This window comes from Ranitomeya variabilis, chromosome 2, assembly GCF_051348905.1.
Source record: "Ranitomeya variabilis isolate aRanVar5 chromosome 2, aRanVar5.hap1, whole genome shotgun sequence".
Classification (NCBI taxonomy): domain Eukaryota; kingdom Metazoa; phylum Chordata; class Amphibia; order Anura; family Dendrobatidae; genus Ranitomeya; species Ranitomeya variabilis.
In genome coordinates this window covers 48,934,831-48,949,897 of record NC_135233.1, presented here as the reverse complement: position 1 = coordinate 48,949,897, position 15,067 = coordinate 48,934,831, and the positions used below count along the sequence as shown (strand labels likewise).

The 15,067-nt window shown below is 50.1% G+C and overlaps 1 protein-coding gene across 1 annotated transcript in view; it reads right to left on the bottom strand.

Moving 5' to 3' along the window:
- The window catches only part of PLEKHH2 (pleckstrin homology, MyTH4 and FERM domain containing H2), a 220,612-nt gene that overhangs the window by 24,783 nt on the left and 180,762 nt on the right, over positions 1-15,067 (bottom strand). Inside the window, exon 24 of the mRNA XM_077282384.1 lies at positions 581-678. Coding sequence (XP_077138499.1) covers positions 581-678 — 98 coding nt within the window. The remainder of the gene's footprint in view (positions 1-580; positions 679-15,067) is intronic.

The window sequence follows — 15,067 nt, the reverse complement described above, 5'->3', positions numbered from 1 at the left end:
GCTGGTTGCTAGCTTATTTTTTGCGTCTCGATCTGACGTTTTTATTGATACCATTTTGGGGTAGCAGTGATATTTTGATTGACTCTTATTTCGCAGTGTCGCGGCAGCCAAAGCATCGCAATTCTGGCATTTTTTGATTTTTTTCTCGTTACGCCATTTACCAATTGTATTAATTTACTTTACATTTTCATAGATCGGACATTTCTGAAAGCAGCGATATCAAATATGTGTTTTTTTTTCTATTGTTTTATTTTCAATGGGTCAAAAGGGGGAGAGTTTAACTTTTTTTTTATAATTTTTTTATATTTTTGAAAACGAGCTGGAGGATCAGTGCTGGAGCCCGCATCAAAGGCAGGGAAACGACCTGACACGTATCTATATGTCCAAGGTCGTGAAGGGTTTAATTGTGCAGCCAGCAATAGTACAAGGCAAGGAGTATAAAAGACAATCGGTGCATCATTTTTAATGAAACACAGTTGCAAACATGATTTTGTTTTTAGAATGAAATGCATGCACTTAAGCAACTAATAAAAATTATGAATGTTCCAAAACCCCATTAAAGAAGAATGATATCCAGCACCTGTTTTTATATGTCAGCCGTACAGTCCGGGTTCCGTCACATTTCCCAGGCAGCTGCTCCTTGGATGCCTGTTCCCACTTAGAAATGATGTCACAGATCTGATAATGACAAGAAAGTGAAGTCTAAGGGCCGTACATAGTAATCATAAGCACCAATAATGCTCTCCGCCGATTGTACACTTTACAAAGTAAATATAATAGCCCCTTCCATGATTACAATATTCTCATGCATATGCAGCGCCCCAGAGTCCTGGTCGTTGCAGTACTGTGGATCCGCCACTATGGGGAGCCATGGTGCGTTCGATGGCACTGAAGGAGTTCCTCTGAGCAGGTATCACAGACACCAATATGTTTCACAGCTGGGCCTCCGGGGGGAGCTAAGGGTTCTATTCATTAGGCCACTCCCCACCATAGTGGGTAAACTGGGGGTCAGGCAGGAAGTTAGAGGAGAAAGCTGACTGGATTGAACGAAGCAACACCTTGTGGCAGAGGGTGTTGTGGAGGAAGAGACAGTAGGGCCTCTGTCAGGGGTGGGATCCTGACAGAGGCTTGGCATTGGAAAGAACGTAACGGGACCGTGCCTGCTCAGCATAGCGGCGGTGCCCTAAGAAAGGACTAGAAGCGAGATAGATTGTGCTGAGTGAGAAACGAGATCAAGCGAAAGGAGAATACCAGTAGGGGTCATGCTGTAAGACCGGAGCAACATCCTACTGAGGCGCACTACCGGTGGCCGGAACGCCGAGGGAGTGGAATAGCATACAGCTTCACGCCATACTCCAAACAGCGGCAGGGCAGTCAGTTTAAGGAGGGCTGTCTAACACATATCACCTATGAAGTCTTGGGGGGCAATTGCGGGAGAGGGGCGTCTCTAGGGTCCCGGAAGAACTCCAGGCCTACCTGACAAACGGGTGCCGTTCCAACCTGAATAACAGGGCGGGATGGAATACGAGAAGAACATCAAGTAATCGAGTTGTGAGGGAACTTAAGAAACAGACACAACGGTTGTGGGGTACTTTCCGTGAGCACAGCAGGGAAGGACTACAACACACAGCGCTAGAAGGAGGGCACTGATTTCCACCTGTGAGGAGAACTCTGGAGGTGCCATTGGACCGGTCGGACTTGCGCAGCCTGGTGAACCGTATTCTGGACTGAGGACTCAGAGATCTCCAGTAAAGAGGTAAAGAGACTGCAACCTGGTGTCCTCGTTATTTGCCGCGACCTGCACCGCTACACCACCATTAACCCCACTTATTGCATCGGACGTCCCCCACTGACAGACAGGGCCACGGACCGGGCCTAGCCACCGTGATAACCCCAGGACTGAGACTCAGAGGCCCGGCTCCGGGTACCCCCCGGCCCTGCGGCGGTGTGGGGGCGCTCCAGAACTTGGCGTCACGAACAGGATCTACTTAAGCCTGAAGAATCAGGTCATGTGTGCCTTGGAACTGTGATTTGTTGTGCTTGAACTGTACTTTATTGCAAAGACTGTGTGCTACCATTGACCAAGAGAAGTTCCCGCCAAAAGCCGCCGCCATTGCTACTTCGGAGAAGAAGGAGGGCGTGCTATGGGAGGAGACTACCAGAATGGCGCGAGAAATGGATACCGCCCCCTGCGCTTCTGGCTGCAAGGAGATGACCTGCCCCAAAGCAGAGGACAACCTCCTAATTTGCAACGGCGGGAAGCGGGTGATGGAGAAGCCCGACCTCGGAGAAATGGCGGAGTCAGATGCATGCACTGCCACCGACTATCAGACCGCGATGATGAACGGCAAGTACCGGAACGGGGAAGGAGCAGTCCCGGCTTACCCTCGTTCACCAGAGGTGGACCTGTGTCCTCTACAGCCGGCGGATCCGAAGCCTTTGGAACAGATAGCGGAGCCGAGTCACCCAATCCCGACCTCGGAGTCAGCGGAGGAGGAACCACAGCGAGCGGAACAGCGTTCGGGGACCCCATCGGAGGAGCCGCGGTCCGGGCTGCGGCCGACTCCAGCACCCTTGTTAATGGACCAGATCGGCATCGATGGAACCACATCAGGCGCAGGTACGGAAAGCGCCCCTGCGCCCCCCCACGAACCCGCTTCCACGATCGGCCCCCATCTCAGTGAGGGTCGACGCTTCTCGGCGGGGTTAATGGTATTACCCCTCAATGCCCTGGGAAGGATGGTGCCACCGCTGCCGACTAGAATGGGGGAACCCGTGGATGTGAGCCCAGACGGGGTAGTTCTTCGGTGGGACAACCCCTGGGTTGGGACAGATGGATCCCGGGAGAACGGATTCACTCTTGCGGTGCTTACGTGGGAACAATATAGACAGTGCTTGATCCTACATTGGGAAGGACGGAAAGAGGTCGAGTTGATGGGTCCATTGAAAGTACAACAATCCCCTCCGGCATGGGATGACCGAGACGCGGTCAGGCGGGGAACTGTGTTGGCCTACCATGTAAAAAGGGGATGGGGCCTCATACATGAGCCGGGATTGGATACTGATGTTTTTGTTGCGCACTGTAACGTAAGGACCCCCTGCTGTGGCCGAGGCGGAGAACCGTTGCAAAAGGGGGATCAGGTGACCTACAACCGTCACCAGAACCCGCTCGGGTGGTATGCACGGAACGTTCGGCGGTGTATGTCTGGAGCCGCGACACTCACTACCCCGGACCTGGTCCCAGGAGCACCCGACCTTGTCACCATCGCAACGGTGCGCCTGGTAGCAGCCACCGAGTTGGCCAGCCGAGTTCACCTTCACGTTCGGGCCACGGGCACCGGCGCCACAGCAGCCGGAGGCCCGGACCCCCGGTCACCTGAGCAAGAGTAAACCTCGGAAACCTGAAAATTTAAATAGTTTTGTCCGTTAACTGTTTGTATACTGTTTGCTGCTAAACCCGTTCAGGGTTAACTCTTTATGGATCCCTTAGTTGACCCGGGATCCCTATTGTTTGTTTTTCCTACCAGTTTTTGCATAAGTTTTACAAACTGAGAAATCATGAACAGTGCATGATCCAAACTTTCGTGTAAATAGTTTGCACCTTCTTAAAGGCGCTTTCTACTGGTTTTACTTAAAGACTCTTTGCGAAGATACCGTTCTGGAACCTTTGCTGAGCAAAGACTGGTAGGCTGAGAAAACGAGCTACCTCAGAAAGACTTGATCCCCTCTTAAGGGGGATGTGTGACCTAAACTTGAAAGTGATACTGTTTTAGAACCGTAATATGATGATGCTCTGGAAGAAATGTAACTGTTATGCATAAGGAAAAGTTATGTGTGTTTAATCTGTTTGAAATGTGAAACCTAGATAATGTTCTTTAAAAGGAAAGATGCAGAGAGCCCGTAGGGGAAGAATTAGAGTCCTGCATAGTTGAAAGAAAGGAAGTAATAACGAAGGTGAGGATAGAAGGTAAACCCTGAGTCCCCATAGAAAGTTAGTTCATTACTAAGGACAGAGAGTGAACCCGTAGGGGTTAGGGAGCGAGTCCTTATAGGAGCCAAGTAGAGCCGGCTCAGTGTTCTCAAATTGAAAGTAAAGTTATGTTCTATACTATGTATAGTAGTTGAAAAGGCAGTAGGCCCTGGCTGAACGGGGTGGTCCTGTAACAGAAAGGAGAGGCAGTAGGTCTGGCGCCGATAGGACAGGCGGTCCTGCAGATTCCAAAGAAGGCGAATGAAAAGTTAGAATACCTTATAATGTGATTATAGGAAGGTCTTTAGTGGATTTAGAGTGTGAATCCTTAAAGGCAATGTTAAATTATTGTTCACAAAAATTTGCACTTAGTAGAATACCCGGTTGGGTAATGAGAGTTAATTGGAGCCTGTTGCTATGATATTTAATTATGTTTGTAACGTTAAAAGTGTCCTCACCTCCCATAAAGGGAAGCCTGTTCAAGTATACTTATTGTTTTGCACTCAACAAAATTGTATGTCTTTTTGCTAACCTGTATTGTTGTTTTCTTCCCAGTCCCAGAGTACTGTGTTTAACCAGGGGGGAGTGCAGCGCCCCAGAGTCCTGGTCGTTGCAGTACTGTGGATCCGCCACTATGGGGAGCCATGGTGCGTTCGATGGCACTGAAGGAGTTCCTCTGAGCAGGTATCACAGACACCAATATGTTTCACAGCTGGGCCTCCGGGGGGAGCTAAGGGTTCTATTCATTAGGCCACTCCCCACCATAGTGGGTAAACTGGGGGTCAGGCAGGAAGTTAGAGGAGAAAGCTGACTGGATTGAACGAAGCAACACCTTGTGGCAGAGGGTGTTGTGGAGGAAGAGACAGTAGGGCCTCTGTCAGGGGTGGGATCCTGACAGAGGCTTGGCATTGGAAAGAACGTAACGGGACCGTGCCTGCTCAGCATAGCGGCGGTGCCCTAAGAAAGGACTAGAAGCGAGATAGATTGTGCTGAGTGAGAAACGAGATCAAGCGAAAGGAGAATACCAGTAGGGGTCATGCTGTAAGACCGGAGCAACATCCTACTGAGGCGCACTACCGGTGGCCGGAACGCCGAGGGAGTGGAATAGCATACAGCTTCAAGCCATACTCCAAACAGCGGCAGGGCAGTCAGTTTAAGGCGGGCTGTCTAACACATATCACCTATGAAGTCTTGGGGGGCAATTGCGGGAGAGGGGCGTCTCTAGGGTCCCGGAAGAACTCCAGGCCTACCTGACAAACGGGTGCCGTTCCAACCTGAATAACAGGGCGGGATGGAATACGAGAAGAACATCAAGTAATCGAGTTGTGAGGGAACTTAAGAAACAGACACAACGGTTGTGGGGTACTTTCCGTGAGCACAGCAGGGAAGGACTACAACACACAGCGCTAGAAGGAGGGCACTGATTTCCACCTGTGAGGAGAACTCTGGAGGTGCCATTGGACCGGTCGGACTTGCGCAGCCTGGTGAACCGTATTCTGGACTGAGGACTCAGAGATCTCCAGTAAAGAGGTAAAGAGACTGCAACCTGGTGTCCTCGTTATTTGCCGCGACCTGCACCGCTACACCACCATTAACCCCACTTATTGCATCGGACGTCCCCCACTGACAGACAGGGCCACGGACCGGGCCTAGCCACCGTGATAACCCCAGGACTGAGACTCAGAGGCCCGGCTCCGGGTACCCCCCGGCCCTGCGGCGGTGTGGGGGCGCTCCACATACAAAGCCTGTTCATACTCATTATTAGGATTTCTGGAAGTGATAAAGATCGCATTCTGCACAAGTGGCTCCTGTTCTGGTGGATTTGCGCTCTCCTGCTATGAAAAGGATGACCATTTTCATGAATGATCAACCTGCAATACCACATGTCCACTGTAGTGGGCACTATTGCAGAAAGGTTTGACTTGACGGTGATTCCTACTACCAGGATTGGGGCCCAGCGTCAGCATCTTACGCCCCTGTCCCAGGGTGAGCATCTTACGCCCCTGTCCCAGGGTGAGCATCTTACGCCCCTGTCCCAGGGTGAGCATCTTACGCCCCTGTCCCAGGGTGAGCATCTTACGCCCCTGTCCCAGGGTGAGCATCTTACGCCCCTGTCCCAGGGTGAGCATCTTACGCCCCTGGCCCAGGGTGAGCATCTTACGCCCCTGTCCCAGGGTGAGCATCTTACGCCCCTGTCCCAGGGTGAGCATCTTACGCCCCTGTCCCAGGGTGAGCATCTTACGCCCCTGTCCCAGGGTGAGCATCTTACGCCCTTGTCCCAGGGTGAGCATCTTACGCCCCTGTCCCAGGGTGAGCATCTTACGCCCCTGGCCCAGGGTGAGCATCTTACGCCCCTGTCCCAGGGTGAGCATCTTACGCCCCTGTCCCAGGGTGAGCATCTTACGCCCCTGTCCCAGGGTGAGCATCTTACGCCCCTGTCCCAGGGTGAGCATCTTACGCCCCTGTCCCAGGGTGAGCATCTTACGCCCTTGTCCCAGGGTGAGCATCTTACGCCCCTGTCCCAGGGTGAGCATCTTACGCCCCTGTCCCAGGGTGAGCATCTTACGCCCCTGTCCCAGGGTGAGCATCTTACGCCCCTGTCCCAGGGTGAGCATCTTACGCCCCTGTCCCAGGGTGAGCATCTTACGCCCTTGTCCCAGGGTGAGCATCTTACGCCCCTGTCCCAGGGTGAGCATCTTACGCCCCTGGCCCAGGGTGAGCATCTTACGCCCCTGGCCCAGGGTGAGCATCTTACGCCCCTGGCCCAGGGTGAGCATCTTATGCCCCTGTCCCAGGGTGAGCATCTTACGCCCCTGTCCCAGGGTGAGCATCTTACGCCCCTGTCCCAGGGTGAGCATCTTACGCCCTTGTCCCAGGGTGAGCATCTTACGCCCCTGTCCCAGGGTGAGCATCTTACGCCCCTGTGTCATGATCTCTGCAGGCAGAGATCATAGCAAGCCTATAGAGGGACAAGCTCTCGGAAGATGGAACTATACTGACCATGAACTAAGCCTGCCGCGCAACTAGAAATAGCCAGGTAGCATTTCCTATTTATCGCTAGATGCCCAGCTCTGGCCTAAGACCTAAATAGCTAGCAGAGGGAAATATAAGACCTGGCTCACCTCTAGAGAAATATTCCAAAGAAGACAGTAGCCCCCCACATATAATGACGGTGAGTTCAGATGAAACAACAAACGCAGCAGGAAAATAGTCTTAGCAAATTTGAGGTCCGCTTACTAGATAGCAGAAGACAGATAGTATACTTTCATGGTCAGCAGAAAAACACTAACAAAACACCATCCAGAGATTACCTTAAACTCTGGCATTAACTCATAACGCCAGAGTAGCAATCCCTGATCAACGAGAGCTTTCCAGACACAGTAACAAAACTTCAGCTGTGAACTGGAACAAATAGGCAAAACAAAACATGGACAAAAGTCCAACTTATCTAGTAGTTGTCTAGAAGCAGGAACAAGCACTGAGAGGCATCAGATAACATTGTTGACCGGCAAGAAACCACCAGAGAAATGAGCTTAAATAGCGACACCCACTACTGATGGAATCAGGTGAAACAGGAAAGAGGATGACAAGTCCAATTCCACAAGCGGCCACCGGGGGAGCCCAGAATCCAAATTCACAACAGTACCCCCCCCTCAAGGAGGGGGCACCGAACCCTCACCAGATCCACCAGGGCGACCAGGATGAGCCCTATGGAAGGCACGAACAAGATCAGAAGCATGAACATCAGATGCATTGACCCAAGAATTATCCTCCTGGCCGTAACCCTTCCAGTTGACCAGATACTGGAGTTTCCGTCTGGAAACACGAGAGTCCAAAATTTTCTCCACAACGTACTCCAACTCACCCTCAACCAACACCGGAGCAGGAGGCTCAACTGAAGGTACAACAGGTACCTCATACCTGCGCAATAACGACCGATGAAAAACGTTATGAATGGAAAAGGACGCAGGGAGGTCCAAACGGAAAGAAACAGGATTAAGAATCTCCAATATTCTATAAGGGCCGATGAACCGAGGTTTAAACTTAGGAGAAGAGACCCTCATAGGGACAAAACGAGAAGACAACCACACTAAATCTCCAACACAAAGCCGAGAACCAACACGACGATGACGGTTGGCAAAACGCTGAGTCTTCTCCTGGGACAACTTCAAATTGTCCATAACCTGCCCCCAGATGTGATGCAATCTCTCCACCACCGCATCCACTCCAGGACAATCCGAGGATTCCACCTGACCGGAGGAAAATCGAGGGTGAAACCCCGAATTACAGAAAAACGGGGACACCAAGGTGGAAGAACTGGCCCGATTATTGAGGGCGAACTCTGCCAATGGCAAAAAAGCAACCCAATCATCCTGGTCAGCAGAGACAAAACACCTCAGATATGTCTCAAGGGTCTGATTAGTCCGCTCGGTCTGGCCATTAGTCTGAGGGTGAAAAGCAGATGAAAAAGACAAATCTATGCCCATCCTAGCACAGAATGCCCGCCAAAATCTAGACACAAATTGGGTACCTCTGTCAGAAACAATATTCTCAGGAATACCGTGCAATCGGACAACATTCTGAAAAAACAGAGGAACCAACTCAGAAGAAGAAGGCAACTTGGGCAGAGGAACCAAATGGACCATTTTAGAGAAACGGTCACAGACCACCCAGATGACAGACATCTTCTGGGAAACAGGCAGATCTGAAATAAAATCCATCGAGATGTGTGTCCAAGGCCTCTTAGGAATAGGCAAGGGCAACAGCAGTCCGCTAGCCCGAGAACTACAAGACTTGGCCCGAGCACAAACGTCACATGACTGCACAAAGACTCGCACATCTCGTGACAGAGAAGGCCACCAGAAGGATCTTGCCACCAAATCCCTGGTACCAAAAATTCCGGGATGACCTGCCAATGCAGAAGAATGTACCTCAGAGATGACTCTGCTGGTCCAATCATCCGGAACAAACAGTCTATCAGGCGGACAACGATCCGGTCTATCCGCCTGAAACTCTTGCAAGGACCGCCGCAGATCAGGAGAAACGGCCGACAAAATTACTCCCTCCCTAAGGATACCTGTGGGTTCAGAATTACCAGGAGAGTCCGGGTCAAAACTCCTAGAAAGGGCATCTGCCTTAACATTCTTAGAACCCGGTAGGTATGACACCACAAAATTAAAGCGAGAAAAAAATAAAGACCAGCGCGCCTGTCTAGGATTCAGGCGTCTGGCAGTCTCAAGATAAATCAAATTTTTATGGTCAGTCAATACCACCACCTGATGCCTAGCCCCCTCGAGCCAATGGCGCCACTCCTCAAACGCCCACTTCATGGCCAAAAGCTCCCGATTCCCAACATCATAATTCCGCTCTGCGGGCGAAAATTTGCGAGAAAAGAAGGCACAAGGCCTAATGACGGAGCAGTCGGAACCTTTCTGCGACAACACTGCCCCAGCTCCGATCTCCGAAGCGTCAACCTCAACCTGAAAAGGCAGATTCACATCAGGCTGACGCAACACAGGGGCAGAGGCAAAACGGCGCTTAAGCTCCTGAAAGGCCTCCACAGCATGAGGGGACCAATTAGCAACATCAGCGCCCTGTCTGGTCAAATCAGTCAGTGGTTTAACGACATCCGAAAAACCAGCAATAAATCGGCGGTAAAAGTTGGCAAAGCCCAAAAATCTCTGAAGACCCTTAAGAGAGGAGGGCTGAGTCCAGTCACAAATAGCTTGCACCTTGACGGGATCCATCTCAATGGAAGAGGGAGAAAAAATATACCCCAAAAAGGAAATTTTCTGGACCCCAAAAACGCACTTAGACCCCTTCACACATAAAGAATTAGACCGCAGAACCTGAAAAACTCTCCTGACCTGCTGGACATGAGAGTCCCAGTCATCAGAAAAAATCAGAATATCATCCAGATATATTATCATAAATTTATCCAGAAAATCGCGGAAAATATCATGCATAAAAGACTGGAAAACTGAAGGGGCATTAGAAAGACCAAAAGGCATGACCAAATACTCAAAGTGGCCCTCGGGCGTATTAAATGCGGTCTTCCACTCATCCCCCTGCCTGATCCGCACCAAATTATACGCCCCACGAAGATCAATTTTAGAGAACCACTTAGCACCCTCTATACGAGCAAACAAATCAGTAAGCAATGGCAATGGGTATTGATACTTAACAGTGATCTTATTCAGAAGCCGATAATCAATACATGGTCTCAAAGAGCCGTCTTTTTTTGAGACAAAGAAAAACCCAGCTCCCAAGGGAGAAGAAGATGGACGAATATGTCCCTTTTCCAAAGACTCCTTTATATATTCCCGCATAGCAGCATGTTCCGGCACAGACAAATTAAACAAACGACCCTTTGGATATTTACAACCCGGTATCAAATCTATGGCACAATCGCACTCACGGTGCGGAGGTAACGACCCAAGCTTGGGTTCGTCAAAGACGTCTTGATAATCAGAGAGGAACTCAGGGACTTCAGAGGGAATGGACGACGAAATAGAAACCAAAGGTACGTCCCCATGAATACCCTTACATCCCCAGCTCAACACAGACATTGCTCTCCAGTCCAAGACTGGGTTGTGAGACTGCAACCATGGCAATCCCAGTACCAAATCGTCATGTAAATTATACAGCACCAGGAAACGAATAATCTCCTGGTGATCCGGATTGATACGCATGGTTACTTGTGTCCAGTATTGTGGTTTATTATTAGCCAATGGGGTGGAGTCAATCCCCTTCAGAGGAATAAGAGTCTCCAAAGGCTCTAAATCAAAACCACAACGATTGGCAAAGGACCAATCCATAAGACTCAGAGCGGCGCCAGAGTCAACATAGGCGTCCGTGGCAATGGATGACAAAGAGCAAATCAGGGTTACAGACAAAATAAACTTAGACTGAATGGTGCCAATGGAAACAGACTTATCAAGCTTCTTTGTACGCCTAGAGCATGCCGATATAACATGAGTAGAATCCCCACAATAGAAACACAATCCATTCTTCCGTCTAAAATTCTGTCGCTCGCTCCTGGACAGAATTCTATCACACTGCATACTTTCTGGCGTCTTTTCCATAGACACCGCCAGATGGTGCACCGGTTTGCGCTCCCGCAGACGCCTATCAATCTGAATAGCCATTGTCATGGACTCATTCAGACCTGCAGGCAAAGGGAACCCCACCATAACATCCTTAACGGCATCAGAGAGACCTTCTCTGAAAGATGCCGCCAAGGCGCACTCATTCCACTGAGTAAGCACAGACCATTTACGGAATTTTTGGCAGAAAACTTCAGCTTCGTCTTGCCCCTGAGATAGTGCCATCAAAGTTTTTTCTGCCTGAAGTTCCAAATGAGGTTCCTCATAAAGCAAGCCCAAGGCCAGAAAAAACGCATCCACATCGCGTAACGCAGGATCCCCTGCTGGCAATGAGAAGGCCCAATCTTGAGGGTCACCCCTGAGCAAGGAAATCACAATCCTAACCTGCTGAGCAGGGTCTCCAGCTGAACGAGACTTCAGGGACAAATAAAGCTTACAATTATTTCGGAAATTCTGGAAGCTAGCTCTATTCCCTGTGAAGAACTCCGGCAAAGGAATTCTCGGCTCAGATACCGGAGCATGTACCACAAAATCTTGTAAATTTTGTACTTTCGTGATGAGATTATTCAAACCCGCAGTTACACTCTGGAGATCCATTATTGTCAGGTGCACACAGAGCATACAGAGATTAGGAGGAGAGAGAGAAAAAAGACTGCAGCAAGGCAGACTGGAGGAAAAAAAAAAAAAAAAAAAAAAAAAAAATTCCAGCAGACTTCTTATAACTCTCCTTTCTCAACCTGGGTCTTTAACACTTTATTGGCCGGTCAAACTGTCATGATCTCTGCAGGCAGAGATCATAGCAAGCCTATAGAGGGACAAGCTCTCGGAAGATGGAACTATACTGACCATGAACTAAGCCTGCCGCGCAACTAGAAATAGCCAGGTAGCATTTCCTATTTATCGCTAGATGCCCAGCTCTGGCCTAAGACCTAAATAGCTAGCAGAGGGAAATATAAGACCTGGCTCACCTCTAGAGAAATATTCCAAAGAAGACAGTAGCCCCCCACATATAATGACGGTGAGTTCAGATGAAACAACAAACGCAGCAGGAAAATAGTCTTAGCAAATTTGAGGTCCGCTTACTAGATAGCAGAAGACAGATAGTATACTTTCATGGTCAGCAGAAAAACACTAACAAAACACCATCCAGAGATTACCTTAAACTCTGGCATTAACTCATAACGCCAGAGTAGCAATCCCTGATCAACGAGAGCTTTCCAGACACAGTAACAAAACTTCAGCTGTGAACTGGAACAAATAGGCAAAACAAAACATGGACAAAAGTCCAACTTATCTAGTAGTTGTCTAGAAGCAGGAACAAGCACTGAGAGGCATCAGATAACATTGTTGACCGGCAAGAAACCACCAGAGAAATGAGCTTAAATAGCGACACCCACTACTGATGGAATCAGGTGAAACAGGAAAGAGGATGACAAGTCCAATTCCACAAGCGGCCACCGGGGGAGCCCAGAATCCAAATTCACAACACCCCTGTCCCAGGGTGAGCATCTTACGCCCCTGTCCCAGGGTGAGCATCTTACGCCCCTGTCCCAGGGTGAGCATCTTTCGCCCCTGGCCCAGGGTGAGCATCTTACGCCCCTGGCCCAGGGTGAGCATCTTACGCCCCTGTCCCAGGGTGAGCATCTTACGCCCCTGTCCCAGGGTGAGCATCTTACGCCCCTGGCCCAGGGTGAGCATCTTACGCCCCTGGCCCAGGGTGAGCATCTTACGCCCCTGGCCCAGGGTGAGCATCTTACGCCCCTGGCCCAGGGTGAGCATCTTACGCCCCTGGCCCAGGGTCAGCATCTTACGCCCCTGTCCCAGGTTGAGCATCTTACACCCCTGTCCCAGGGTGAGCATCTTACGCCCCTGTCCCAGGGTGAGCATCTTACGCCCCTGGCCCAGGGTGAGCATCTTACGCCCCTGGCCCAGGGTGAGCATCTTACGCCCCTGTCCCAGGGTGAGCATCTTACGCCCCTGTCCCAGGGTGAGCATCTTACGCCCCTGTCCCAGGGTGAGCATCTTACGCCCTTGTCCCAGGGTGAGCATCTTACACCCCTGTCCCAGGGTGAGCATGTTACGCCCCTGTCCCAGGGTGAGCATCTTACGCCCCTGGCCCAGGGTGAGCATCTTACGCCCCTGGCCCAGGGTGAGCATCTTACGCCCCTGGCCCAGGGTGAGCATCTTACGCCCCTGGCCCAGGGTCAGCATCTTACGCCCCTGTCCCAGGGTGAGCATCTTACACCCCTGTCCCTGGGTGAGCATCTTACGCCCCTGTCCCAGGGTGAGCATCTTACGCCCCTGGCCCAGGGTGAGCATCTTACGCCCCTGGCCCAGGGTGAGCATCTTACGCCCCTGTCCCAGGGTGAGCATCTTACGCCCCTGTCCCAGGGTGAGCATCTTACACCCCTGGCCCAGGGTCAGCATCTTACGCCCCTGTGGTCGCATTATTAAGCAGGTTGTCTTTAATGGAACCACATACCTGTATCTGATTAATACTACTAGTAATGACCTTTCTTGTAAAATGTAACATTACACGCTATTTCTGCTACATTAATGGAGATGGTTCGGATATTGATGCATATTTCGATTTGGATGGTTCTGATAATGATCCATATTTGGATCAACAGGTCCTAAAGTGGTCGGCCACTGGTGAAAACCTCTGAGTATACAATGGGTTTAGTAAACTCTGCACTGCATTGCGGGAACTACTATGCCTGCAGAAGTTCTCTAGGATATTAGTTTTTAAAGGGGTTTTCAAATACTTGCTAGTTTGCGGCACCCGGTTTCATGGCAGTAACTCGCATGCCTCCTCAGCACCGCTCCACTCACCGTGGTTACCGCACGGCTTTGACTCATGTCAGGCCGTCTTGCTGAGTTTTGCATCTTGCAGCACTCCTCAGCACTGCTGCATCTGAATGTGCTTTCTATGTGGCTTTAGGGGGGCGTAGCTGGTCTATGCAGGAATTTAACCCTGCTGTGTCCTGCAAAGATTAGATTCTCCAGCAAGCTCTTTATTAGGCAGCTCCTCCCACCACTCCTTGCCTGAAAGTTGGTTCCTAGTCAGTCCGTGAGCTAGTGTCCTATTAGTTTGTGCATGTATTTTGTTTTTCCTGTTATTGACCAGGCTCATATACCCGTCCTGTCTGACCCCTGCACTCCTGACCTCGGCTACGTTTACTCATCCTGTACTGCCTGCCCCGACCTCGGACTGTATGACTACGCCTCTGACTCGCCCTCCTGTATGTCATATCCACACCTTTGACCCTCCAGTCAGCTGAAGCAGTCCTGGGGATTGCCGTGGAGTGGTACCTGGTGTCTACTGCCCGCCCAGCCTATCCTTACCACCAGAGGCTCTAGTGAAGAACCCAGAAGACACCTAGTCACACCCCTCCAAAGTAAGCCCGGCCAGTACACCCAACATCAGCCACTAACAGCGTGATGGAGTGATGGTGTTCCAATCTAAACACAGTTTACAAATTGCCAGCTGATTGTGGGGGCGCCAGAAAGCTCATCAGTATCAAAGTGATAGAAAACTCCTATAAAAAGTGGACAGTTTTTGCTCTCATTTTACTCCCACTGCTCCCTTGAGTATTCCGTTTTTTGTTGTTGTTTTTTTAAATGTGCCAATTACAGTTCCAGAAATATAAGACTTTATATTTATTGCCAATTTTCATGGTCTTTACCAAAAGGGTGTTGCTCACAGGATCCTCTGGGGCGTGCCTTTGGGCTGCTCTGTATTACTATCCTATGAGCACCCTGTTAAAGACCATAAAAATTAGCACTAAATAAAAAGGCTCATATCTCCGGATCCGTAAGGCGGATTATAAAAAAAAAAAATAAAAAAAATAAAATGGAATACTCAGGGGAGCTCTGAGAATAAAAGAGCAATAGCTGGTCACTTTGGATCAAAAGGAGCATCAGTTGTAATAACTGAATATTCATAACTAGATGGTGGCCTGATTCTAATGCATCGGGTATTCTAGAATAT